This window comes from Rissa tridactyla, chromosome 4, assembly GCF_028500815.1.
Source record: "Rissa tridactyla isolate bRisTri1 chromosome 4, bRisTri1.patW.cur.20221130, whole genome shotgun sequence".
Taxonomy (NCBI): domain Eukaryota; kingdom Metazoa; phylum Chordata; class Aves; order Charadriiformes; family Laridae; genus Rissa; species Rissa tridactyla.
In genome coordinates this window covers 59820970-59848090 of record NC_071469.1, presented here as the reverse complement: position 1 = coordinate 59848090, position 27121 = coordinate 59820970, and the positions used below count along the sequence as shown (strand labels likewise).

Here is a 27121-nt window from a genome sequence, read left to right as displayed (position 1 = left end):
CCGCCGGCCGCACTGCGCCTGCGTGGCGGGACGGGACGTGACGTCCCTCCGCGGGGGCGGGGCCGGGGCCTGCGCGGTTGCCAGGGTGACGGGAATACAACATGGCGCGCTGAGGGCTGGGCCAGGAGGCGCTCAGCGGTCGGGAGGGGGCCTGGCCGCTCTCTCGCTCACCCCGAGACCTGCAGGCGAGCGCAGGATGAACAGTAAGGGGGTGTGGGGGAAAGCAGTCGGGCCCTGCTCGGTGTGGAGGCGGCGGGCAGAGGGCCCTTCCTCAGGGGTGGTGTGGGCCCGGGCGCTTCTGAGAAGGCCGGCCGTCACCGGTGACTTTGGCCTGAGGGGACCGGGGTCTAGGCCGCGCGGGGGGCACCCGGGCTGAGGTGGTCGTAGGTGCTTTTGTAGTCCCTGGAAACCGCCGTCACTGCAGCCCGCTCCTAGATCTCGCTGCCGAGACCGCACATCTAAACGCTGGTCTCTCTCTGCACACCAGTCCTCCTCGTCAACAGGGCGCTAATAAATCTTTCTCCCACTCCTGTGAAGCAGTAGGCTATCTTCTGGTCTCTCTAAGTCCTTTCTTAGAAATTGCTAAGTTTTCTCATTCTTTGTTCTTCAAACTTTTTCTTCCATTACTTGACATCCTTCAAATCATCCCATGTCACATCCTACACGTTTAGCATGTTTCTTAATGCAATAATTACGTGCCATGGCCTTGTGACTGTGGCTGAAGCTGGGCTTCTTGTTGCTTTCTTAATTTTTTTGTGTCATTTCTCTCTTCCCACTTGCATCAATGTCATGTTTAAATGTCATGGCTTTATCTTCCTGAGCATCTTGGCATCTTTGCAACAAAATACCTGCTTTAGTTTTTTATAATATCCGGGTTTGACTATTGTAGTGCTATCCTTTCTGTCATTTTGCATTGGATTCTTTAATTCTAAATGATGATTGATTTTTTGGTGCTCTCTAGTTACAGTAATACGGCTGTAGTCTTTGAATTCCATTACTTTCCCATAATTTTAATTTACGTTGTTCTTAATTTCCTGAGTCCTGTAGCCTCTTGCACATTAAACTTTCCTTCTGTTGAATGATCACCTCTCTGCTATTCTCATGGCCACTTTTTTGGTGTTAGACTAGTGCAGATTGCTACAACTTATTCTTAAAAATAACTTCTACCATATCTTTTGCACTTGATTTTCTTGATTTGTATGGAATTTCATTCAGTTTTCCTAACCTTTTTCTGTCTTTCCGCTAACGATTCTAAGCCCAAACATCTGTGTGTGCTGAGAGGAGGGAGGGAAGATGTTAGGTAATATCTAGCTTGTTGTAGATGCCATGAAAGAATTGCAAACCAGTGATTAGGTCTTCTTTATTCTTTAATGTTATACGGAAGTGCAATTAAAACACTTTATTTAATTTCATCCTTAAAGCTTTCAGTCTTAAAATGCTGATAAAATTTTTAATATTTCTGTGATTCTTTATCTTTGAGTACCACAAATTCAGGGAAATTAACTAGTAATTAGTTTTGTTTTGCAGCTGTTGTAAGTTTCATAGCTTAAAAAGTGACATGCTTTGACCGGACTGTCTCTTTAAGTGTGTGTTTGAAGTCCCTTGTTTTAGGGGTGGTTTTTTTGCCACTTGGTTACTTTTGAAGGATCAGTTATGTGGTGCTGAAGAAGATTTTTAAGAATCTCCAGAATCTTGTCTTGTGGATGCAAACTCAATATTTGTATTAAATTGTTAGTACATTTGAAGTCAAAATTTTATTTCTTCTTATTCTATATAAACTTTTATGTTATTATTCTTACAATGTCTGAGTTTCTTTCAGCTTCTTATTAAATGGTAACTAACTTGTCACATGATCATTCTCATTTTCTCCCTAGGAGAAAAGCACTCTCATCTTCAGTGATCTATTTTGTTGAGAGTTTACACATTGATTTTATGCATCAAAGAGTCATTTCAAATAATGCAATTTTCAGTCCTGATTCTGTACTTTATTCAATCAATTGAAATTATTCAGGTCTTTGCTGTCATAGCTCTCTCTTAAGTGCCAGGTTAGAGCCTCAGTTGTGTGTTATGTGTGAGTTTTCTATTTTGTATGTATAGCAATCTATTGTAAAAAATTAAAATAACAAACTTTACAGGCTTAAATTAAAAAATCTTTAGTGCTGTAAGAATGTTTTAAAGTGTGTAAAGAATTAACTCTTCTTACACTATCAAAACTCTTCAGTTTAAAATAAAAAATATATTTTGAGCCTTCTACTGTCATTCAGACTTCTCTTGTAGGAGAAAAATACATATATAGAAGAAAATATAAACAAAAACAAATTATATAAACACATACTATCCGTCTTCATTATATATCTAAAAATATTTTAAATTAATTTGTACAATAATGCTTTCCCTGTGTTTCTCTGCTTAAGTACCTGGTTCATTAGCACCTATGGTTGGTTTACCATGGATATTCTTATTTTCAGCTCATATGATTTCTTTTTTTTTTTTTTTTTGTCCAGAGAGTCAATTACTTGCACTTAAGAAACAAAAAATAAGGGATTGCCATTTATTAGAATCAAAGAGTAGGTCAACAAATAGCTATTTTTTTTGTATCAGTCTTGGGTATTTTTGCCTTGGGGACTGGCTCTGACATTATATGAACTATATAAGGCAGGCAGCGTATATCTAACAATTTGGAGAGTACCGGTTGCTACCAACAAAACCCGTTGACACTTTTTCTTTGGACTTCTGTAAGAGTGGGTTTTAAGTAGTCTGCATTTAGACCTCCATCTTATATTTAGCTATTTAGATAGATAGGAAATTAAAACTTAATGTGGGGGTAAGAGAGCACGGTGCAAAGTGTGATTTTTGCTGACAAAGCACGTTACTTGCTCAGTCACGTTGCTTAGTGAAGTACTGAAGACTAGGGATCACCTTGCTTGAAGCACTAATTGACCAGTTATCAAATAACAGCTACATGAATTAAACAGTCCCTTGGTCTCTTCCTTATTTTGGAGTTAGAGATTGCCTCCTTTACCCATAATGATTTTCAGATTTGCTTTCTGCTTTTAATTGTCTGTATAGAGTGCATTAAATGGTGTCATTAATTTTTAAATTACTCTGCTTTTTCCCATTTTTCAAATTTAGATGGCCTAATTAGTTAGTTTATGATCCAGCATAATGCACAATGATGAGAAAACCTAAGCAGCAGGTCATAAAAATGAGAAGAGCAACTGACAGTTCTCACACAAGTGCTGCTACTCTATTGGAGAAAGAGGGATTTTCAAGGGGAAGGTTTCTACTAATTAAAATATAGGCATTTGAATCACAAGGAAAGACTTTTTTTTTTTTTTAACACGAGTAAGTGTGAAAGTTGGGGAGGAGAAAAGAGATGAAGACAACACAAATTGATTGCTAGTTGGAAGACAGTATTAGAATGTCCCTGCCTAAGTAACTTTCCCTCCGCAAAATTTCTTGGCAGGCTTCTCCACTGTGAGGCTGTATTTATACTTGTAAATTAAACATATCTGGAAATCTTCTTGGACACAAAGAGCAACTGGCATGAAATGGCCCACATCTATGCTAGTAAATTTTCTTATCTTCCAAAACAAAGCAGTAGGACAGAAACTGCTTGAGGAATGACCTTAGAAGGAGCCTCACATCAGGCTGGGAGGGTACCTAGGAGAGTGGTGGTTGTCACAGTAACTAATGCAGGCAACTACACTTCATTGAATTGACTGCTATCGATGTAGCTTAAGACTCCTACGGTTATTCTAACTCCCATAAAGGGTTGAATATGATAAAAGAGGTTTCCTGCTCTGCCTCCCTCAAAATGACCAGATTTGGATCTTTCTTAAATAATAAGACTACGTTGAAAGCAACAGCAGCATAAAGTTATCCAGAATTGGGTTTTGCTCAGATGAAATTACTGGAAGAATTATCAAGGATAGAATCTGTAGGTGCTAAAAATAAAGGGAAACAGGAGGACAAACTGGGTGAAGGGAACCAGGCAGTGGGATTGGTAAGGAACAGTTAATCACAAAAGCTGAAGGAGAATAAAGGAGGAAAGAAAAGAAATGTCAATTCTGAAGGAAATTAGGAAAAGACATAGAAATTAATATAAATAAAGCTTTCTTTATAATCCTTATGTTATCTGCTTAATCTCTTAAAATTCTGCAGAACTAGAATTGACTGATTTTCACATCCTTGTGTTTGGTGCACTTCATTAGTAAAGCCAAGCATTATTTTTGGTCTAGTGTAAAACTATCTGAATTCAATATGGAAATAAAGCAACTGCTTTGCTTAAAAAAAAAAAAAAAAAAAAAAAAAAAAAAAAGCAAACCCAAAACCAAACAAAAAAACCCCAACCCAAAAAAAGAGGAAAAAAAACCCTCACCAAAAAAACCATGTTGGAACAATGACAAGATACACTTGCTTTTCAAGATAATTTTATGTTTTCAGTACAATGTAGATAAAGGTGGTTTTTTTGTGAAAGAAGCAAAGAATAAATTCAGGTATGAGTTGCTAATGTGCTGAAGCAGAAAAAAGGTATGAAGTGCTGTGTGCAGAGGCATTATGTCTCTGAGCAAGGAGGTAGTAGTTTATTGTCTAAGATATTTATATATATCTTATGTGTAAAAACCCTTTTATTTAAAAATTTTCCATTAGTCAGAATTCTAACAAATCAAGTATGGTTTGATATGCAGTCTTCATAACAATTTCTATTTTAAACATGCTGAAACAGTATATTTTTGTTTTTTAGAATATAAACCCATTGGTAAGATAGGAGAGGGAACCTTTTCTGATGTTCTGAAGACACTGAGTCTTAGGGATGGAAAGTACTATGCATGTAAACACATGAAGCAACATTTTGAAAGGTATGGATAATTAATCATAGTGCTACAGAAAATCTTACGTAAATTTGGTGGGGAAATGGGAAATTAAGACTAAAGGGACAGCAAGGGAACTCTGCTGCTGATTATTCAGGGCCTTCCCATTTGGCATTGCGGTTATTTCCTTGAGTACTTTGATGTCATCTGCTGTACTAAATGTTGCCTGGCCACTGGGGCGAGGGTGAAATGGGAAGAATGAGGACTAAATAGCTGATTTTTGCCTTTCCAAACACACTGAATATACTTGTGCTGGTTTTCTTTTTGCTGTAAATAATCATAGGAGGAGGAAATGCATCAGTCCTTCCCCTGGACAATACTTTTTTCAGTCTTACTTAAATAACTGTTTTAATGCAAGTTAAGAACAGTGTATTTATCCTTAGTCCACATATAGCATTAGTTCTACTTCATACTTGCATTTATATTTAATTACATCCATCAGCAAAACGCTATTTGGTCACAAAATAGGTACTTTTTATCGGTTAGGAAAATAGAGGAGAGGGCTGTGTGGAAGTAGCCATAGACTTGACATTCTTCTCCAAATATATTTGCACCTTTTGGGTCACTGTATTTGTATTCTCAGTTAAATATTTTAATTTCCTAGTGAAATCAGTGGGAGTGACACATTTGTACATATGAAGTAAAATGGGACATTTTGCTCGTAGGTGAGGTTTCACAATGTAACTCAGAGCTTCAAAAACTAAGGAAAAGTGGAGCTCTGAAAAAATTACTGTAAGTTAGAAAAAAAAAAAACAACTCAGAGATCTGCAAGTAATGTGGTTTCTGATTCTCTTTTGTGTTGTTAGAGAACTGTTGGTCTATTTATAAATTACCTACAACCGACCAATTGTCCAATTTGTGATCAAAACAGTATTTAAGCTAACTGCTTAACTACATGAAGGGCAGATGGTGTACGATTCAGTGGTAGGACACAACAAGACTCTCTTCCATGTAGCATGTTTAAAATATCTTTTAGGCCTTTAACCCTTTGATAAATTGACTGAGAAATTCTTTTGATGTAATGAACTCTTTTAGCAACAGGTAAGAGTTTTAAACAGAACCTACCCAAGGTATTTCTCCGAGTTTCAAATTGGAAAATATTGTTTTGGTGTTTAGGTTTAAGTCTGACTGCAAAAAGGTCTATGTGTCCTGTTCTGATCCATCAAATAGCGTGCAAAGCTCTTTGTTTCCTGCTTCCTCCCCACAGTTTCTGTAGCATGTAGTTTATTAAAGCCTAGGAATGCAACATAATAATGAAACAATAGTCGAATAGTGTCTGTTTTTTATGAAAGAGGTTAGCATCAAAACTTAACTTTAAATGTTAAATTTGGCAAGGCTAGATTGTCACTTTCAGCATCATGCTGAGGAGCAGTTGGAATGTATCCTACACCAGCGCAGAATAAACAGTATCATACATACTATTACGCAACACGAAATTCCTCCCGGATAGCTCCTTGGCATAGTAACTGACATCTGGAGTACAGTACATTACTACTTATCTTGTCTGGGTAAGTCCAGCTACTCCAGATTGCAAGGAGGAATAAAGCCATTCTCATGATCACTGATTTGCTCTATAAAGAAAGAAAGCAGGCAAAAAATTTAACAGGTCCTGCATTTGAAAGTTCAATTACAAACGAAAGTGGAGCGTTCTGACAGTCTCATGGCAGGGAAGCAAACAATTATAATCTGGTCCCTGATTGCAAGTCAGTTTTCCTCTTTTTAATTCAACTTTAGTATGGAACAAGTGAATAAGCTGAGAGAAGTACAAGCACTAAGGAGGCTGAGTCCACATCCTAATATCCTTATGTTACATGAAGTTGTTTTGTAAGTATGGTGCATTCATTTCTTTCTTCCTTATTCCTTTATTTGAATGATATCCAGTAACTTTTGGGTCTAGAGGCAGCCTGTAGGCACTTAACCAGCTTTTTATTCTAACAGAAAGAAAAAAACAACAAACTTGTCCAGTTCTACAGTCTTCATGCCTTTTTTGTTAAGAAAATCTGATGTAGCTCTCACTTTATCTGGCTCTTTCGCAGCAGACCCAAAATATTTCAACATCAGTATGAAAATTACAGACTAGATATGTTTTAAGCATAGTTAAACTTGGTATCATAATATGTAATACTTGCTGATGATTTCAACCCATGTCCCATATCCAGTGAGTGCTTTAACTGCACAACAGCATGTCTACTGGAGACACTATTTTGGTTAGGCACACTCGGAGCTTATCTGCTGGAATAGAATCTTCTGGTACTTCAAGGATCTTTGCTTGTCTTGTCAGTTTGAACTAGGGATCCAGGTAAACCATTTGGCAGCATCATTTCATAGGCAACTTTACAGACAACCCTTTGCAAATAATAGAAGTTTAGACCTCTGAATTAGGCAGCAGCCGAGCTATGAATTTGGAAAGAGATCAGTCAGTGATGGAGTTGGGTTCCTTAGCCTCGTTAGACGCTTAAGTGTCTTCTGGGGACGGGTTCTGTCTCATGAAGAGATCAGGTTGTATGACAGCATTTACTATAATACATTACTGTGCGTTATACTTCATCACTATGCAACAGCAGACTTCATTATTCAAATACCTGACACAAAACTTGTTGACTGCTCTAAAATATTTTTTCTTGCTCTTCAGGCTGTCTTATTCCTTTGCTCAAAGCTCTGGTACTATGCTGTTATTGACAGGCCCATTTTCTACCAATATATGGAAAGCCAGTAATCGTGTCAGCGGCTTAGCTTTCTGGAATTCTCAGCTTCAGCTGCCGTGTTGTTAACAAAGTGTAATCCAGATGGCCAGCCAGCTCATCCAGCTCTTTCACAGTCTGTCTGCGAACTAAATTGCAGATTGTACCCTCAACCTTTTGCTGTCTGGGTTAATGGAACATTGCAGAGGGGTGGTACTATAATGCAATTATCTTAAAAAAAAAAAAAAAAAAAAAAAAAAAAAAAAAAAAAAAGACCTAAAGATGTCTGCCCCTGCAGGGCAGTGACATAGAAATTAAAATCTCAGATGTATTATTATATTGCGATAATATTTAAAATTAAAACACAGATTCCAATCACATACTCATTTCCGTGCAATAGAACACTACTCTTGACCTGACTAGAAAGTATTTTCATATATGGTATAATGGCTTTCCTATCTTTTCTTGTAAGATTGTATCAGTTAATTTACTGGAAATTTCTTGATACTGAACAGTGTGATATGCTCAGAAAACATGCATTCAAATAACTTCACTGAGGAAATCAGTTAACTTTTGCAACAGATACTTAAGATAGTATAAACTAAACCTATGATACCTCAGACCCAAAGTTGAAAAACTTCTATGCGAAACTCTCAATTAAAAATGAAAATGTCCATTTTAATACTGGTTAAACTAAGTACTTTTTTCTATGCTGTGTACAAATCAACATGTAAATTTTATTTCTAGCTTAAAGTTTCCTTATATTTGTTTCTTCAGTGATAAAAAAGCTGGCTCCCTTTCACTGATATGTGAACTTATGGACATGAATATTTATGAGCTGATAAAAGGTATGTAGCATATGCTTAAGAAACACACAAACACTCCTTGTGTAGATCACGAAGTGGAATTAATTATTAATTATTTTTCACTTGGTTGTTCACCATTACATATTATAAAACTGCTAGGGAAATTTTCTGCTGTACTGCTTTACTCTGTATTTCTTTCCAGTGCAATATACCCAGCCATTTAAGGCAGGGATGCATGCAGAAGGTTTCTAATGAGTCAGGTCAATGACCATCTATTTCTACAGTCAAACTTTACATGAAAACAAAGAAACAACCTTGACTGCAAAACACAAAATAATTGCTTTATGAAACAAAACATACAACTTAAATAGGTTCTTTGTTAGGTCCGGACTCTAATGATATAAGAAGAAAATTATTCCCATTTGTTTCAAAAACTAATGAATCAATAAATAACGATTTTCAGGTTTTATATCTAGTAAAAACGCCTTTTACCAAGATTTCTCTATAAATAACATTGTTCCCTGAAAACTCCTATATTTAATAATTATGGAGCTGTTTGTCAAAGCAGGTGGGAGACCATAAAAGCTTGAGAAGAGTTACCACAAAAAAGTTCAGAACAAAAGCTGATTTAAAACCAGATCTCATATAAATGCCAAAGGAGTTGGATACAGCAAATGAAGGGGCAGTTACTTACAATTCAATATTAAAACAGGATTTTTTTTCTGAATAATTAAAAATTTGTAATGTCTTAACAGTTGGGAGATTCATTTAAATAACTGAGCATGCAGCTGTCGTTCAGTGTAATAGAATAAAGACTTGCTCCCATGCATTGCATTAGTGACACTGAGTATTTAGATCTCTAACAAAAGTCGTAAACCTGTTCCTGACATAGATAAAATATTGAGATTAAAATACAGTTATTTGCTGGTCAATGAAGCAGACATGAATATTTGCTGGTTTTAATAAGCCATTTTATTTTTCTGTGATAAATTTGTTAAATTGTAAAGTCAGAGTAATGGCATATAGGAAAGAGTCCTCATTGATAGTAAGTTAGTCCAGTGCATTAAAACAATCCTGCATTGTCTCCTTCTAGAAAAGATACTGTACTTCAGTTATGAAAAATCAGAATGTTTCATTTCGTTCTTTAACTGCTTTTTTTTTTAACCCCAGAGTATTTGCTTTCATTTGGTTATATTTCTCAGTGTTTCTCTCATTCTTTTTATGTGAAAAAGCCTGTTATGGTAAACATTGTATACAGATGGAAATTAGTCTAATAGTTTCATTATGTTCCGCTATGTTTTTTTTTTTTTATTTTAAAATACAGTTTTTATCAAATGCAAGTTTTCCATAAGAAGATTGTTTTCCGGCAATCCAGTGGTTAGACACTGGAATAGGCTGCCCAGGGAGGTGGTGGAGTCACCATCCCTGGATGTGTTTAAGACTCGTTTAGATGTGGTGTTAAGGGATATGGTGTAAGGGAGAACTTTGTAGAGTGGAGTTGATGGTTGGACTCGATGATCCCAAGGGTCTTTTCCAACCTTAATGATTCTACACCGCTTAGTTTTAAAACCCTCCTTTTTTATGGCATGGTAAATCAGTTCAAAATGAAATCTGTGTTCAATTGTAATCTGCAATGCTGCAGTTAGGGGTTATCTGAACATTAATCTGGGTCTACCTGAACTTCTATAAATTGCTGGTTCTTCTTTATGGTCTAGATTTTATGTCTGGACTGTGTTTCCCATGATACGATGTCATTTTTTCACCTAGCATGAGGTGGTGGCACATGGAGTGGAGCTTGTCAAATCATAGAATAAAATGGGAAAATGAACAACAGATTCCTATGGAGATTATAATATATAAAAGAAGTATTTTGATAGTTTAAAGTATTAAAGTATTTAATTTGTAGCAAGTGTTCCGCATTTTTCAGAAATTAATTTTGGGGCTTCAAAGTAGACATGTCAACACCACAATTTCCTATGGGGCAGAACTAGCTTTTTATTTGTTTTCTCCCCCAAACAACTCTACTTGTGGCTTACTGCAAAGTCAGGAAATGTAACATGTAGCAGTCATTTCAAACAATAAATATGGCAAAAACTCCCAAGTACGCAATTAAATTGGAAAATTAATCTTAGTTCTGAGACAGAATGCTTATTAACTGAGGATATCTAGTTAACAATGGTGAGTAGAAGGAGCTCCTTTTGAATTTTCAGCGTTGTGATTTGAAGGAGCGCATTACTAATTTGTAGAACAATTAAATTGTGTTCATTAGCAATGCTCTGTCACAAAACGGTTTTCAAAGTGTACCGAAGTAGTTACATTTCAGATGATTTACAATCTTTTGTAAGTTTCTACAGTGTATAGTAATACGATTGCTTGTCATTTTCTGACTACTCTGAATCTTGGAAAATTAAGTTTACTATAGGAGTAGAACAATTTAAAGATTTTTAAGTTAGAAAACTTTAGAGGCAAGCATGGTTTGTACAAAATTTTGTAATGAAGAAGAACTTGAACCTGGGGTTGACTGAAAATTAATTTCTAATTTAAGAAAGTGTATGGAGACACTTCTGTAATTAGGAGGACAGTCACTGTAATGCCGCTAATGTGGAAAGTTGATCTTTTTGGTTTTTTCCTTAATAACCTGCCAGATTCAGGTTCTTTCAGTCAAGACAAGGCTATTTGTCTTTACCCACAGTCATAATCCTCTTGCTATTAATTTATAGTGGTATCACAAGTCATTTAACAACTGAAAAACAGTCTTGCCTTTTGTCTAATCAAGAACGGTGTGGTCATTTAAAGCAATGAAAAAAATACGGCTCAGAGAGAGGTGCGAAAGGTGCCTCAAGCAAAAATGATTGTAGCCTTAAGTGCCGCCACCTTATGATTCACTTCACTGTTACTTCCAAATGAGGTTTCTCTAATGATAAATCTGGAGGTAGAAGAGCATCTGCTCCAGATTTTACTAGTGACCTGTAATGAGAAAGCAATTGAGCGTGACTTCTCTTTATGAAGGCCTGATTTTATTAAAAAAATACTAATAATCCGAGTTGGCTTGAATAGCTGCATTTTATAACATCTTTTCCTCTATAAATGACAAAAACCCTGATGTTGAAAACACCATATATCTCCACTGGGGTAATAATACTATGGTTCCTGATGTAAACGGTACTCTGTTTCAAGTGCTTTGTTACCTAATCCTGCTCAGTGGATTATGTGGCTGACTGGAGGAGCGCTGTAATCAGTTTGGAACACAGGTCCTGCTGGCTGCTGGGACCTGCAGCCTCAATGAGTTACTGTCCTGATAATCTCCCTCCTCCTCCCCAGCCAATTACTCATGCTACTGTCATCAGGCAGATCAGTACCTGCTTTGTTTTTCAAAAATGTGATCATTTCTGCCTCCGTTGATGACATTGCAGTGTTACATAAAGGCATTACAGCAAGATTAAAAGGTCTTTGGAGCCTATAAAAGAAAAAAGCTGAGTGGTTACTGAATGGCTCTGAAAAATAGATAAATTTTATAACTGTCATTATTGTGCAACGGCAATAGCAAGCTAAACTACATAGGTTAACCTTTAATTTGCAAGTCAAATGTGAATCACAGTCATTTAAGCATTGCAGTAATCTGAGCTGGTTGATATGAATCTTGAACCTTAAGGACAGTTACTTTGTTTAGAGAGGAAATTAGATGTTTAGAAGTGAAATACTGCAGTTCTGTTAGAACTGGGGGAAACAGATACTGCGAGAAAAACATGCAGTAAAAGCTAAGGTAGATTACAGACTATTGAATTGACAGTTGTTAGCTGAGCTATTCTGGTGCATACTGAAAGCTAAATTATGTCTGAAGTAGAGTGGAAAATGGATTACAAAGCTAGCTATAAATGACAGAAATAGTGTAATTGAAAAAAAAGTAATATCAATGCGCTATTGGAAGCCAAAGAATATATTTTTTGTATTCTGTTGTTTGCTAAAAAGGACTTGTACAACTTGAAATTTAATTCTAGGAAGGAGAAAGCCATTACCTGAAAAAAAAATTAAGAACTACATGTACCAGTTATGCAAATCTCTTGATTACATACATAGGTAAGAGACCTGGTTCAGCAAAAGTTTTACATTAAATGTATCATACATTTATTTCAGGGTCGTCTCTAAGCAGAGATATACAATTGTCTGGGGCAGCAGACTGCTGCAGGGAGAAAAAAGGCCATGGCCCAGATGCATCTTTGCCTGTAGCAGAGCCCTGGAAGGCAGCAAACAGGCATCCCGCGCTGCTGCCAGCACCCAAAGGAGCTGTAGTGCCTGCTGCAGGAAGCCCTCCTGGGATGGGGTGGCCCTTGCAGTCCTCTGGTAGCCTTGGTCAGAGCAAAAGCAGAAAGCCTGCCCTCAAAATGCAGTTTTTTTACTATGCTGTTGATAAGTTTGAACAAAGTGTTAGCTTCTTCAAGTGTTTTTTTACAAGTAACTGGAAGCACTGATAGTGTTTATCTTTTTACTGAACTCTTCTCTCTGGTGTGTTTATATTGCTACAGAAATGGGATATTTCACAGAGATGTGAAACCAGAAAACATATTAATAAAGGTAATTAATTTTATGTGAGAATATTTAACTGAAAGTGAAATATGTCAGTGTTTTTCTCCTTACTCAGAGAAGGTAATCCTTCTTCGTGAATAAAAGTACAGTTTTCAAAAAATGTATAGACAGTTACTTCTAGTACCGTATTCCTGATCAAGAGGAATGAACGAGCAAGTTTGTTATTGGCTAAACCCTGACACGAATCAGATGCATTACAGCCTGCACGTTCCAATCTAAAAACCTGCTCTTTATTACTTTATATTTTCCTTTCTGTGTTAACCCAGAAACAAGATATAGGGTTCAGTTCTGCAGCCCTTTCTTTCTACATTCAATTCCTATGTTTAGTGGAAGTTATTCATACAAAAGACAGCAGAAGGTATTAGATTTCAGAAGATTTCTTTGTGGAAATCTATTCTCCTGACAGTTTCAGAATGTTATTTTGCTCATGTCTGAAAAGGAAAAGGAAGGATTTAAGAATTCAGTTTATGAAATTTTATTTTCTAGTGATAAATTTTTCTTTTAAGTCTTAGAAGTGTACAGGAGAAGCCGTTACAAAGAGAAGCCAAAGCCACCTATTATATCACTGCTAAACACAAGAACTCTTAACAAAATAACTTAATCCAGATGTCCTATTTAGTCTTCCCTTCAGTAATAGTCCATATGCTTTTCAGTTAACTCTTAGCTCTTTCTTTTAATGATGTACAGAACAGTATTTGCATATATTATAGGACACAGATACCTTCAACCCTGAAGCTACTTGCTATTTAAATGCACTATTACTGCTATAATACTACCCCTGGGATTTCTGAAAGTTTAAAGTAATTTGTGGTTTCTTTTATGATGACTACTTCACACATTTAAGGAAAATATTTGCTTGAATATTTCAGTGTTTCTAATTTGTCAAAATACTTCATTTATTTTTGCAGCAGAATACTCTGAAGTTAGGAGATTTTGGATCTTGTAGGAGTATCTATTCTAAGCAGCCACATACAGAATATATCTCTACACGCTGGTACCGAGCACCTGAATGCCTACTTACAAATGGCTACTATAGTTACAAAATTGATCTGTGGAGTGCTGGCTGTGTTTTCTATGAAATCACAAGGTACAGTGCTCAGTGGAGGGTCTTCCATATCAAGAAAATCAAGGGTAGATAACTCAAAAAAGGAGCATGTGGTATGGGTAATATGATCTTTGTTTCCATGGTTTTGTGGAAGCTGCTTCTATGATTATTCTGCAGGGTTGGTGAGGCAGTAATCCTGTCTTGTCTGGCACTCTGCACCCTGTGGCAGGTTAGCAATAAAGCAGTAGGATGTTCAAGAGAACAGAGTACCAACAAATATTATTTACAAGCAAAATAACATTTTTGAACAGTTTGTTGTTCTGTTGTTTGGCTTGGTTTTAGGATTGTTTTCTAATGGCTTCATGTTTAAGTTTGGTAAGTGTGTTTTCTCTGCTTTATCTCTGAATGGCTCATTTCCTGTCATGAGCATCGCTTACTATCCTCAATCTTGTTAATGCACTTGATGGTGAAGTTTTTCCCCTTGTTTTTTGACTTACTATTCTGCAAAACCAGAGGAGATCAGAGAAGACGCTCCCTCTGATTTATTATTTTGATTTATACTATAGCATGTTTAAGGCCCTTGTACCAGGACCTTATGTCCTGGCATTTTTTGAAGTCGGATTGTGATGAAGGAAGAGTTCAGGAAAACCCGGATTATAGTCCTTTAAGCTTTTCGATGGTGATGGAACTATAACTCAAAAAAATTGTCACTGGTCTTCAAAAAAAAAAAAAAAAAAAAGGAAAAATAACCACCATGAGTATTTCTCCCAATATCTTTGTGCCCTAGCAACAGCAGCAGTTCTTCTTTATTCTCCTCCCACACTGCAGTCTCCGATATGCAACCAGGAGTGATAACATTTGCTTTGCTTCTTTCCTCCTCCTCCACATGGCGAGTGCAGCTGCTGCCATCATCATCACATTAAATGACAACCCTTATGCTTTGCCTGCTAACTTGTAGAAACAGTTCTACTTCGGTCAGAAAACTGTTAACACAAAAATCCCAAATGTGGCAGTTCTCTTGCAAAGTAAATCGGGACCAAAAGCTTTAAAAATGCTGTGGTTTTCCATTTCAATTTGAATCAGGTGGGCTTTGAAGTTTGGCAAGAAAATTAGATGCTGCAAACTTAAGTTTTCTTAGGGCAAAAAACCCTAAGAATGATATTTCCTCATAATTTTAGCTTAATGTAACAGATTTCATTCTTTGCAACCACTGCACATTTTCAGAGGCCTGATAGATGTGTTCAGAGAGAAATGAGGAATATTTATTGGAAATGACCAAATTAAAAAAGACACAGCCTTGCCAAGCTAAAGGAAGTTATGGGCAGATTTGTTTCTTTTTATTTGCATCTTGCAGCGTTTGCTGTTTAATATTTGTGTAAGCCTTTATGCTTCACGCCACATTGTGTAAGAATTTTTAGTCTTTTACTCAGCCATGCTTATCTTTCAAATCTTGGTCTCCCCCTTTCTGTTCCTTATAAATCATGCTTCCTGGATTAGATTTTTTTTGTGGATTGCACAGTTGTTCTTCCCTAAATTATAGCTTTACATTTGGAGACGGCATATTTTTGTAGTTCACGCAAAAGCTGCTCCCAACTGCTGGTCTGGATAAAACTGCACAACACGAATCAGACCTGTTTTCTCTCCTTCCTCTACTCAAAGCTTTATAAAGACATTCGGAGAAGTGTGCAGCCAGCTGTTTGATTGAATTTGCAAACAGTTCAAAGAAGTTTCCTCCTTCTACAGAGGGCTGAATGTATTGCTTTCAAGAATCACATGGTGCTACTGAAGTGTTTCTTAAATTATAAACCCAAGGAAATGCTTTGCTAACATGGAAAAAAGCAACATGTGCAAGAAACAAATGTTAGTGAACCTAACTTGTTTCATCTGATTGCTCTATTGATAACAATGTTTTCAAGGACTCTATGCAAGTTTTATATTAACTGAGGATCAAGCTCAGGAATGCAGTTCAAATTACCATCTTTCCACCATTGCTGCTTCCAAAGAACCTGTGTGTTAGGAATGGAATGTTTCTTATAAATATATTTCTATGTGCATGCACAACAAGAGGGACTGCTTGACTCTCTTAAAATGAGGAAAACATACTGTCTTCTGGGATCTGCCACTTCACTAGAAGAAAACACAACCCCATTTCCATTGCCTTTCACCAGGAGGGATGTTCTCTTTACGTATTTTATCCCTAACCTGCGAGGGGAGGCCAACTAAGGTTTCTGTTTAATAATCCAAACTACTCTTTCCATCTAAACATGCAGTTGTATTAATCTGCTCCTCACATGTTATCCTTCAGTTGTTGGTTGGTGTTAAACTGCCCACAAATGAATAATTCTAAAATGTATCTTCCTCGTAAATGAACATTTTTTTGACTGAAGTGGCAGCTATGCTACTTCAACTAGTTTAATCATGTCTTCTGTAGTGCTAATACCACCTCTTACCTTGCAGTTTTCAGCCTCTCTTTCCTGGATCTAATGAGCTGGACCAAATTTCAAAAATCCATGACGTTATAGGCACTCCCACTAACAAAACTCTCAACAAGTTAAAGCAGTAAGTATGCACTCCTGTAGTTATTAATCTCACTGTTTAAATATCCACAATCCAACTGTACAACTGTGTGTAATTTCTGCTCAGGGAACCACCACAACAATCTAATAGTGGTGTGATGGCTGCTGACTAAGTCGGAGTGTCTTCTGTCCCTACCCAGAGATAGTCACGCATTCATGATCCTTGTAGGCAGAGCAGAGGAAATCTGAGCCTAGGTCAATCTTATTTGGCCTTTTATTTCTGTAGTATCTTTAAGGCCAATGACATAACTTACTAGGAAAGAAAACATTTTTTTTCCAAGTGTTACTTACTTGTCCCTAATAAATGATTACCTAAATCAGATTAGAATTTCTTTTTTTTCAGTGAACTTTAATTCTCTCTGAATATGCATGAATAACTGTTTGTTTTTAACTCACTTAACACAGGTCAAGAATTGCAAGTTTTGATTTCCCCTTTAAAAAAGGAAAAGGAATACCTCCTCTTGTGCACAATTTGTCTTCCAAAGGCTTCTCTCTCCTGTATGCAATGATAAAATATGATCCTGATGAGAGAATTGCTGCCCATCAAGCATTACAGCACCCTTATTTTCAAGAACTCTGGCAAGTGACTGTAAATCACTTCAATCTCGAAGACTAAAATTAAGAAGTGGAGGGAGCGCTGTGTGCTTATTATTTAAAGTGGACTGAAATGAAGTTTGCTTACAGTGCTAGTACTTAGCTTGCAAGACAATGAACGTAATTCAGTCAACATAATTCTTTGCTTTGAGTCCAAACTTCACCTAAAGGACAACTGATGTTTTTCTCTTTTTTTCTTTTTTTCCCCCAAACTTTTTAGGGCAGCTGATACGCAAGCTTTGGCCACGCACAAAAAATTCAGATTGCTAGGAAATACAGCAGGGCAAGTACCTCTGCATTTGTGGCAAATTTCAAAGGAAAGTCAAAGACAGGTAATATTAAAGTGGAACAATAGTCAGCCCATTTTGAGAAAGTAATTTGTGACACTGAGCTTGTTAGCTGGAAACAAATGTTTTAAGCTGATTACTTGGTTTTATTCAGTCTGCCTAAACACTGATCTTTATTGGGTCTGATGCAGTTCCACCCCCTACAAGCCCTGAAAATCATGAGTTAGAATTTAGAAGCTGTGATACCACATAATCCCTGCAGTAGACGGTTGTCATAGTTGCTATTACTTAGAGGGTCAGTTCCACGGTTTTTTAAAATATCTTCATCCTCCTCTTTTGTTTTCTGCCTTTGAGTTGCAAAGTTGTACAGGTGAAGCTGTAGCAGAGGCAGAAAGTGTGCTTTTGCCTTCTTAGGCCTTCAGCCTGCATTTTGAACAAATAAGATTTTTTTTTTTTTAACTTAAATATCCTGTATTTAGATGATACCTGGGAAAATCCTAAACTTCTATTTAACACTGGAAATCAGCAAATTAAGATCTGATTAAAAATTCTGGCCAGTTAAAACTTCATCTTCAAGCTATGTGAAAAACACTCAACATATTCACTCTTAAGGGTTTACTATATCTGCAAGGTGTGATAGAAGTTAGTACTGCATGAAAATCTCTCAAATTAATTTTTTCCCCACAAAAACCCAAATTACGCTAGCAAAAAAAATAATAAATTTCTGCTGTGCATTTAACCTTGAAAGTGTGAACTCTTCTGCCGTAGGAGCACCCACATTTTCCACCAGTTTAGTTCTGGGATCCGTCAGTGTGAGCTTAGCAAGAAGTTCATTTAGGAAAAAATTGCAAGAAACATCCAGTAGGCCAGTAATTTTTAAAAAAGAATTACCTGAAGTAATATTTGGCTGAGGCTTTGGGGTTGTTTTTTTTTCCTGATTAGTTGTATTTTCTTCTTTTATTCCTTAAGATGTTCTCAGAAAGAAATTGAATCTTATTTTTTTTATTTTAAAAGTTTTTTCTTAGGAAAGTCCAGGAAAAAACAAAACAACACGCAGCTCCTCGTGGAGAATTAGCAAAATTAAATCTTTCTGAAGTAGCCAAATTGACTTCCTGCCCTACTCCTACATTGCATTCAGTTTTCCGGGCACCTAAGGAAAGTGGTGAAACCCCTGTGTTACCGCCTGTTAGATTTATTGGATCGGATACCAAGGTACAGACCCTAACTTGCTCGTTAAAGTGTAATAGCAAAAATGTGTTTTACACAGTGTATTTCAAAATCCTGTTGTTTCCTCAACAGTCTGAGAAACAGAAGGTGCTTAAGTCTTCCCCGAAACGTTTCCACTTACCTGCTATAGACCGAAGAGGAGGAGATTACTGACCACCTTGTAAAGTATTTGGCGTGTGAGGAAAAGCCACGACTGCCCAGTGAGAGACCAAATCATGCTTCTGTTGGTAGAGATCTAACAAGAACAGCAGCGCCTTATTTTGCGTTTCTCTGACAATTGATAGGAAAACCCCACAAGGTTATGAGGGCTGCTTACCTGCCATTTTGGTATTCTGTTCCTGAAGGGTAACAATATTTAATTAAAGGATTGTTCTGGCAGAGCTTAGAGATCATGTGTATAGAACTTTCTAAGCATTTTTTTCCTTTTAGAACCCGGTGGAGGAGGAGGTTGGTTAAAAATAACATGAAAGGATTCTTTGAGCTTCAGTATTAGGAATGGAATGTTATCTACAAAATATAAGTTTTCATGTTATATTGTAAATGACAGCTTTTGTATATTTTTTAGATGTAAAAAAATTTTATTTTTCAGTCAACTCTGGAAAGTACTTACCTCCTAGATTTAATAACTTCAACCTCAAGTTTTATTGAGAATGTGCAGATTACGCAACCGTATGAGGTACTTGATTTTGATGCAGTTTCTGTAACTGCTGAATATTTTTACGTAAGTATAATATAGCTAAAAGCTGAAGCAACTTTTTATTTGATTCAAAAGCAAATAAAACTTAGTCATAGTTTTCTTCAAGCCATTGATCTTAATAAAAAGTTTTAAGAGGGACTGATACCTCAGCTAGTTGCTTAAAAGAGCAGTAAAGGAACATATCTTCTCGTGGTTCAGAAATTTTGCACACACATCATCAGTAACAATTTTATATAGGGTTACTGTTTGATAGTGCTATAAAGGGAAGAGTTAAAAGGCAGCATTTTTATCTTACGTGGAAAAAGTAGTTATTGCAATTTGATACCATTGATTTTAAAACTCCTGAGATGATCTAAAATTTTGCAATAGTTAATTTGCAATACTTCAGTTTGGGGATGTGTTACAAAATAGTTTTGCTATTTAAAAAACAAGTAAATTTGTAGCTGGGGGTTTAAAAATCTTCTGCCTACCAAGTGTGCATGCAAGACAGGTTTTACAAAAAACTTTGTTGTTGTTGTTTTTTAATAGTTCTAAAAGTTACTCTGCTCATAACTGGGAAGTGATCAGCTTTTTTTCTCAGTAACCAAACACCTCTGTCTGCTGCTGTTCAAAATTTTCTGTGCAACAAAAAAGTGAAAAACCAAGCAATGGTTGACGAGCGAAAGCAGGCAAGGGGCACGCTGTATTAGACGTCACTGCTGCACTTGAGGCACTATGAAAAAGCAAGGAAGAGAGGCAGCGCACTGGGTAGCGGATCATGTTAAAGTTACTAAGCCAAGCTTTCAGCATCAATTTGAGACTGATGCTCTAAATCCAGACAAACCATTTATTCTAATCAGTTCAGATGCCGCTCAAACAATGCAGTAACAATACACATTAAGATTTTATAAAAATACTGGTTGTGTAGAATAAAAGATATGCCCATTATGCGGTCAGTTCTCCTTCTGAGATTTTACTGGGCTATGCATTTGTGAAAATAATGATTTTTCTCACTCATTTAGAGGTTTTCCAGTAGTTGCCTTTTTTGGGGTCGTTGTTTGGGTTTTTTTTAAGGATCAGTGTCTCAACACTGGCAGGATTCTGTTGTGACTGCATTAGATCCTATTCCTTGTTCTACTGTTCAGCTTCTGGATAACTTCAGGCATGCCCAAATTCCACATTGTAGCTTTTCAGTGTGGGGAAGCTCATGACACTCTAGTTCTTGATGAATCCTTTTGAGATTTACTGCTTAAAAGTACCTGTCTATCTTAGGTTCTTCCCGTGTTGAAGAAGGTACTATTTTCACATACTGTACTGAGGATCAACATGACATTTACTAGCAGATTTTTTAACATGAAAATATCGGCAGGCTAAATGTTTACGGTGCATACCATGGGAATCATTTTTTGGTATTGATTCAGATTTGACTGACTGAGTCGAGTATCTTGCACCTGCATCATGGGCTACTGTACCTTTGCTCATTTTATTCCATTTCTTCACAGCAAACTTTCAGAATCTCACTAGCAAGAATTTAAAGACAACCCAGTCCCGGCAAGAATTCTTGTAAAATAAGGCTGTAGCAGATGATCAAGGCTTTGCAGGGAAACCTGTATTGCTGCTACTCGTCCCACCTATGCCAGAGGAATCGCAGATTTCTCTTACTAGGACCAAATAAATACGGAAGCAGAGCTTTAGTGGAAGAACTGAACGTCATAATAAAGGGAGAATTAAACAGCAGAACATAACGGTATAACTAATGTCTCTTTCTCATTTTATTGAAACTCATTCTGGATGGATGCTGTCTTTCCTCCAGTTCGAAGCAGAAAATATGCTCCTGACCATGGTGTCTCAACGTGCAGTGGGGGGGCACATACAGACAGAGCGACTGCCTGAGTTTTACTGCTCTGTTACAGTTAATCATCTCCACACTTTGGCATGCTTTCATATTAGCAACTCATACTACAAGAACAGATAGAGAGCTTCAACAATAAGGCAATACAGCATTTGTTTGAATACCTAGCACATGGAGGTGTACCTGTGTGTGTGTGTGTGCGTGCATATATATATATATATATACACACACACACATACATATATATATATATATATATATATATATAAAAAAGAAAGGGGTGATGCTAAACTTAGGAAAGGGGATTAAGGACTGCAGGTCTACAGGCAACACAGTGTAACCGGTAACCTCTGAATTCTTACCTTTGGAATTCTGAGCAAAAGGTGCCATCAGCTTATCCAGGTTTTTTTCCAGAAAGGAAGATGCTGAGTTGCTTGGTGTTAATATATTTGGCGTTGAGCATGGTGTGCAGCAGTAAAAATGATGGTCTAAAAATAGGTAACTTACTGTGTCTGAGCAATCTTGCTCTCCACAGTTATTAATTTCTTACAGGATGAAAAAAAAGAAAAAGACAAATCCTACTCCCCCCACTTTGGACTGATTGTTCAGACTCAGAGCTCTTTTACGTAGGCCAAGGTTCATATTTCAAGAGTATGTTCCTGATGGAGGTATGTTAATTCTATTGGTAGCTTCCCATAATAATTTTCTGGAAATCTCAAAGCACAGATGCTGAAGTTAAAATATTTCCATTCAACAATTCAACTAAAAAAAAAATAAAGATACCTCAGATCCTGTGTGCACAAGGTACTTTCCTATTTTCAAAACTGTTACTGTAGCTGTTTGCTTCTATAATTAATATCATGTAGGTAATTGCTTTATTCATATACCAGGAAAGTGGTTGGTCTTTTTTGAAATGAAATGAAATGAAAAAAGATGAAGTCAGAATTTTTGGTAAGTTGGAGAGAAAAGACTATCAGAGTAGTGTCTTGTATGTTACCAGCAGTTCTCTCGCATGTACTTTTATCAGGCTGTTCTAATGAAAAAGGCAATTTCACATTCAGCAGGTCATTTTTGCTATGAAAATTGGGGATTTCAAGTGAAGGACCACGTTGGAAAGTATTCTTCATTTATTTTACACTTTCAGGTGGATCTTTATACACACGGTGCTTCATGGGTATTTATTTCATAACTAAAGTTCTTTGCTGTTTTACCTCCGGAGACAACTTACGCTACTCTGGCTGTTGGATTAGTAGGCAGACTTGAGTTTTCCCACCTGCTTTATAGTTAAAATACACTGAACTTTAAACTACTAACTGGCAAGTATTGTTCCTACCCTCATTCTTCTAGCTAAAATTCCATATTGAGATGATCTGTGTTCCACTCACTTGTAAACTTTTTTTTAACATAATAGGAAAACATTTTTTATTAAGAGCTGTATCTATAGTAGAACACCACGTTCTTTCCAGGTAAGTTATTAGTATCTCTTTTCTTCCTAAAATATTTTTTTTCCCACATGGAATAATGGGTGGGATGGGCAGTTCAAGCTTCTAGATGATTGCCTAAGAGTAAAGAAGAGGCTGAAAAAGGGAAAACCACATACACTCCTTGTATGCTCTTCAGCTATGATTTGTAGCAGGGACGTACTCCACAAGTAGCTGCTACTCACCCTAAGGTTGGATGCTATGGTCCTTTCAGTACTGGTTTTATATTTTTCCAGCAGGAGGAAAAAATTCTTTTAAAGTTATTACATATTTTCTTAACTCTTTCATTTTGACTCAGACTGTATGAAGCCCTTACGCAAAAGAAGCCTACAGGGAGAGAACTACACTAGTTTTCAGTGATGAGGTTTATTTGTATTTTAACAGTTAAACCCACTATGTTAATAAAACTAAACTTCTGAACAATAATCATGCTCAGTTTCAGTATATTCCCCATGCCTCATATTTGAGAAGAATGTAAGTAGATAAGAATTGTAAAATGCAGCTCCATCTTTAATGAAGTAGACAACCTCAATGCCAGCTTATAAATGTATCTGGCAGTTTTCCACGTGCTAGCTGCATTACAAGAGCCAGACTTAGTTACAAGTTACTGCGGTCGCTTCTCCCCAAATTTGCATTAATTTGCAGAAAAAAATTTAACTTCTCATGCCTGAAACTGTCTCAGGTTTGCTTGCAATTTAAAACATTCTACCCAGCTTTATTGCTGGGGAGCAGGAAAGGCATTAATGTGTGCCCTCATATACAGCATGTGCGTAGTCGGGCAAGTTCCCCTCCGTCCCACTCTGCCCGCCCACAAGATTCTGTAAAAGCTTAATTGTGAATATTGCTGCATAGGATAAAGGGAAAGATACGGCGGATACTTCTGTCATTCTGGGGCTTGACACAGAGCAGCATCTCTTCGGGGGTGTTTTAACCTTTGCAAGAACTACTGAAAACGATTTGCGTTCTGTTGCTGCATGATTAAAAATAACGTGTGCTCAGCCAAGCAGCATGAAACTACACAAAAACATGGATATGTCTATCTCCACAACACTTAACAGTTTAAGAGTGTGTTGAATTATAAACGAGATGCCTGATTTAAGACAAACAAGTTGTCTCAGAAATGTATCTCCTCCAATATGTTGACCTAATTTTAGATTGCCAAGTCAGAAAGCGTGTACGGCTGCTACTGCTGGATCTTTCACAACTCCCAAGACAAATATGCGGGGCTGTGGGATTACAAAATCCATACCCCACAAAGTTGCCTGTCTGCAAGAGTTCCACTGTATGATGTATTTAGAGCTAAGCCATTACGAAGGAGAACAGAACAACTGTATTGCACTTTCCTAACTGAAATTCAACTCTATTGGATATGAAGCCATGTTCCAGATGAAGTATTCTTGAAAGGAATTTGTTCTACAAAGTTTAGATGATATTTCTGTACCAAACATTTAATTCAACAAAGGATTGATTACATCAAAAGTGATTTGAATTTGAACAGAAAGTAAACAAAAATGCATATTCAAGATAGTTTAATATGTATTTTCTGAATTAGAAATACCAATTTCTTAAACGAATGAGAATTTCTAGTGTAATGATCCATTACTCCCCTTTCCCACCACTGAATTACATTATTTATACATATAATACAGAGCCGATTGCAGTTGGAAACAACAATATTAAAATAAATGTTTAATAGATACAAAGGATCTTTTCTCCACAACATAGTTTTTCTGGTGTCTGGACACCAATTTTAAAGTAATTCTCTATTAGCATTAAACTATTTAAGTGCAAAACAATTTTGTTTTAAAAATCTATGATTGCAGCATCCATCTTCCTGAATAACATTTTGAAGCCAGAAAGTAACGACTTTCATTTTCCATGAGTGCATTCCAGGCTGTCTTCTAGCCATCTCTGGTTAAAAAAATCAGTGCAAAATAAACAATGGTGAAGTACTAGTTTAACCATTGAACTTACTTGAATTTAAGAAACATACTTTATTTTACACTATATATATATATATTATTTATATATTTATAGAGAGAGATTAAATTACACTGGACTCAAAAAGTATAAAGAAAACCAAAAAAATGTTACTATTTTTTCCTGCAGCACCAAAGGAAGCTTTTTTTTTTAAAATGAAAACTCTTCCTTGGGTGAGCAGCCTAGCAGTATTAGCTGTAATAAGAACTCATTACATTATTCCTTTGCAAATGACTATGTGATTCACATAACTCCGTGTTTACACTCTGCCACATTATAATTTGTGATGCTCTTTGCCTGAAGAACAGCTCCTGGTTCCACTGTCATTACTTCTTGTCCTGCGTTCAGAGGTTTGCTAGCAGTAGTGTGATGGCTATACTACAGTTCCACTTGGAGAATTGGCCTGGTTTTGGGATGACAATAAACCCTGCAAACAAAGCAGTTTACATTAATCCAGCAAGAGAACCTGGCATTAATTTTATAAAGTTCTTAGCCTGAAGCTAAAACGAGTACAATTTATTTTTACCACCTTGCTTACTTTAGACACCAGCACCTTCTTCCCTACAAAAGAATCTACGCCACTGTCATATCAGTCAAGCAGCACAAAAGAGCTTTCAGTAAATCAGAAAGCGCGTGCGTTCGTGACACACGATGATTCTGATCCCAGCATTTGATTTAATCTACCTTGCATTTTGAGTCACTGCGAAACTTTAAAAATTGTACACCAAAAAAGTGATCGGCATTTTATTAGGGCAGCAACAAACAAATCTATTCCGAGACCAACAAGTTTGCCACCTGACCTGGCACAGGGAAACGCTCAATCCCTTTTATGCTATTCAATATTACAAGCTTTGAATAGAAAAACAGATTATCTAACCAAATTTTTATTTTGGTAATTTCAAACGATAATGAAACACTGAGTAACAGTTCAATAAAGACTTCCCATTACAATTTAAGCTTGCATTCAGGAAAACTTTTTACCAGCTCGTTTAACTACGTTGCCATTGAAATAAAAGGAGACTTAACTTCAGCCACAATCCCGCAACTGTGCGGCGCCCCTTGCTAGACAGAGGCTACTGCTCCGGATTAAGGCAACTATACCTTACGGATCCATATCAATGGAGAGATTCCATTTCAGATTTATGTGTAGTAGTCCCTTTTTAATCGTTTCCATAAAAGTAACTGTATATCTGACTTATTTCGGAAAAACTTAATATTGAAACACAGCCTTCTGGCGAGGTCGTTATTTAGTTATAACATGCGCCAGCAGGCCGAGGAGCGCAATGGCAGCTAAGCTGGAAGCGCACCAGTGAGTATCACTGCGCAACTCCTTGCTACGTAGGCACGATAAATGCAGTTTTAGCAATTCCTCTGAACAGCTACCAGCCTAGGTTCTTACCTCAAAATTAAGATGCTGTGACTCAGATCCATCAAACTAGACAAGCTCAGGCAGCAATTAGCACGCAATGTGGAATTAGGTCACATCTTCAGAATCTACAGGAGCTCTTTCTTGCTTGGATCCAAGAACTGAGAAGTCACGACTGACGGAAGAAAACCCTGACCATAAACTGAAGAGGTGGAAAGGAGGCCTGGACTGGCTGGATTCAAGTCATCAAGTTTCTACTAAAACCGTAGCCCTTCCTTTTAAAAAACATCTATTCTACCAGTTCAGACACATTATGAATCTGGATACGTTTGTAGGATTTATAGCGGACTCAGTTTATGTGTGTGTGCATGTGTGTACATACCCACGCGCACATTTTATATTACATTTATATATAATGAAGTAACGTGGCACTTAATTTGGTACCTCCATGGATCACAACTGCAGGAACTAGAACACTTTTTTTATTTTTACATGTTTATTTAGTGGATATCTGATTCAAACACTGTTGAGGTAGACTGAAGTGGGTTGGTCTTTAAACTTGTTTAACATTCAGAATGTGCAAAGATACTGCATATTTCATAAGAGAACAAGTTTCCTAGACATTAGTTAAGGAATAGATAGTGAAAAAAGGCAGAATTTCAGAGCAAACAAGCTACTGAAGCACCTCCGAAAATTTTTACCCAGAAAGTTTTGTTCAAAAGTGATAAAGATGAATCAGAACTCTATAGTTCATTACCGAAGCATTCTTCAGAAGTCTACTAAATCCAGCAGCAACTGGAAGGTCTTTCTTGCCAGAAGATTATATCCACTAAGCAACTCTCAAGTACCCTGGAAAGACGTCCAAAGGTATTATTTTCAGTCTTTAACAAATCAGTGATCCAAACTGTTCATATGAAAAATATGTGCTTTATAAGCACACTGAAAGTACTAGGGCTGGCATAAGATGAAGCCTTTTTCACCAGGCTCCTAACCACGCTATACAGATGAAGAAGATACATACTATTCTAGTATCAGATTTACACTGTAATGCAACCGATTGCTGGGAAACAAAGTGAGGAGCCATTCGTTTTC

At 36.8% G+C, this 27121-nt stretch overlaps 2 protein-coding genes across 18 annotated transcripts in view; one reads left to right on the top strand and one right to left on the bottom strand.

The window, feature by feature from the left end:
- The first annotated feature begins 60 nt into the window (after positions 1-60).
- Positions 61-21103, top strand: MOK (MOK protein kinase). 8 transcript variants are annotated; one of them, XM_054201676.1, is made up of 12 exons: positions 250-1730; positions 4748-4862; positions 6609-6698; positions 8333-8403; positions 12360-12438; positions 12885-12933; positions 13854-14032; positions 16448-16549; positions 16972-17145; positions 17381-17492; positions 18462-18659; positions 18747-21103. In XM_054201676.1, the coding sequence occupies exons 2-12, from the start codon at positions 4843-4845 to the stop codon at positions 18825-18827; spliced, it is 1155 nt and encodes a 384-aa protein (XP_054057651.1). In that variant the 5' UTR covers positions 250-1730; positions 4748-4842; the 3' UTR covers positions 18828-21103. The 8 variants fall into 8 exon arrangements, 7 of the variants coding, with proteins under 7 accessions (XP_054057654.1, XP_054057650.1, XP_054057652.1 ...); XM_054201679.1 differs by lacking the exons at positions 250-1730; positions 4748-4862 and adding an exon at positions 61-203; XM_054201675.1 differs by lacking the exons at positions 250-1730; positions 6609-6698 and adding an exon at positions 96-203.
- A 3084-nt stretch (positions 21104-24187) lies between these two features.
- Positions 24188-27121, bottom strand: part of WDR20 (WD repeat domain 20) — a 47599-nt gene continuing 44665 nt past the window's right edge. For 3 of the 10 annotated variants that reach the window (XM_054201661.1, XM_054201663.1, XM_054201664.1), the window contains one exon: positions 24222-25090. In XM_054201661.1, coding sequence (XP_054057636.1) covers positions 25037-25090 — 54 coding nt within the window. In that variant the 3' untranslated portion in view covers positions 24222-25036. Of the gene's footprint in view, positions 25091-27121 lie in introns of all 10 variants that reach the window. The other 7 variants (XM_054201665.1, XM_054201660.1, XR_008466448.1 and 4 more) reach the window with 5 other exon arrangements.

Bases quoted from the DNA above. Each gene is read 5' to 3' on its own strand.
- MOK (XM_054201672.1), top strand. The intron at 14,033-16,447 runs GTACAGTGCTCA...CTTACCTTGCAG, and splicing joins GTTTTCTATGAAATCACAAG to TTTTCAGCCTCTCTTTCCTG. The intron at 17,493-18,461 runs GTAATATTAAAG...TTATTTTAAAAG, and splicing joins CAAAGGAAAGTCAAAGACAG to TTTTTTCTTAGGAAAGTCCA.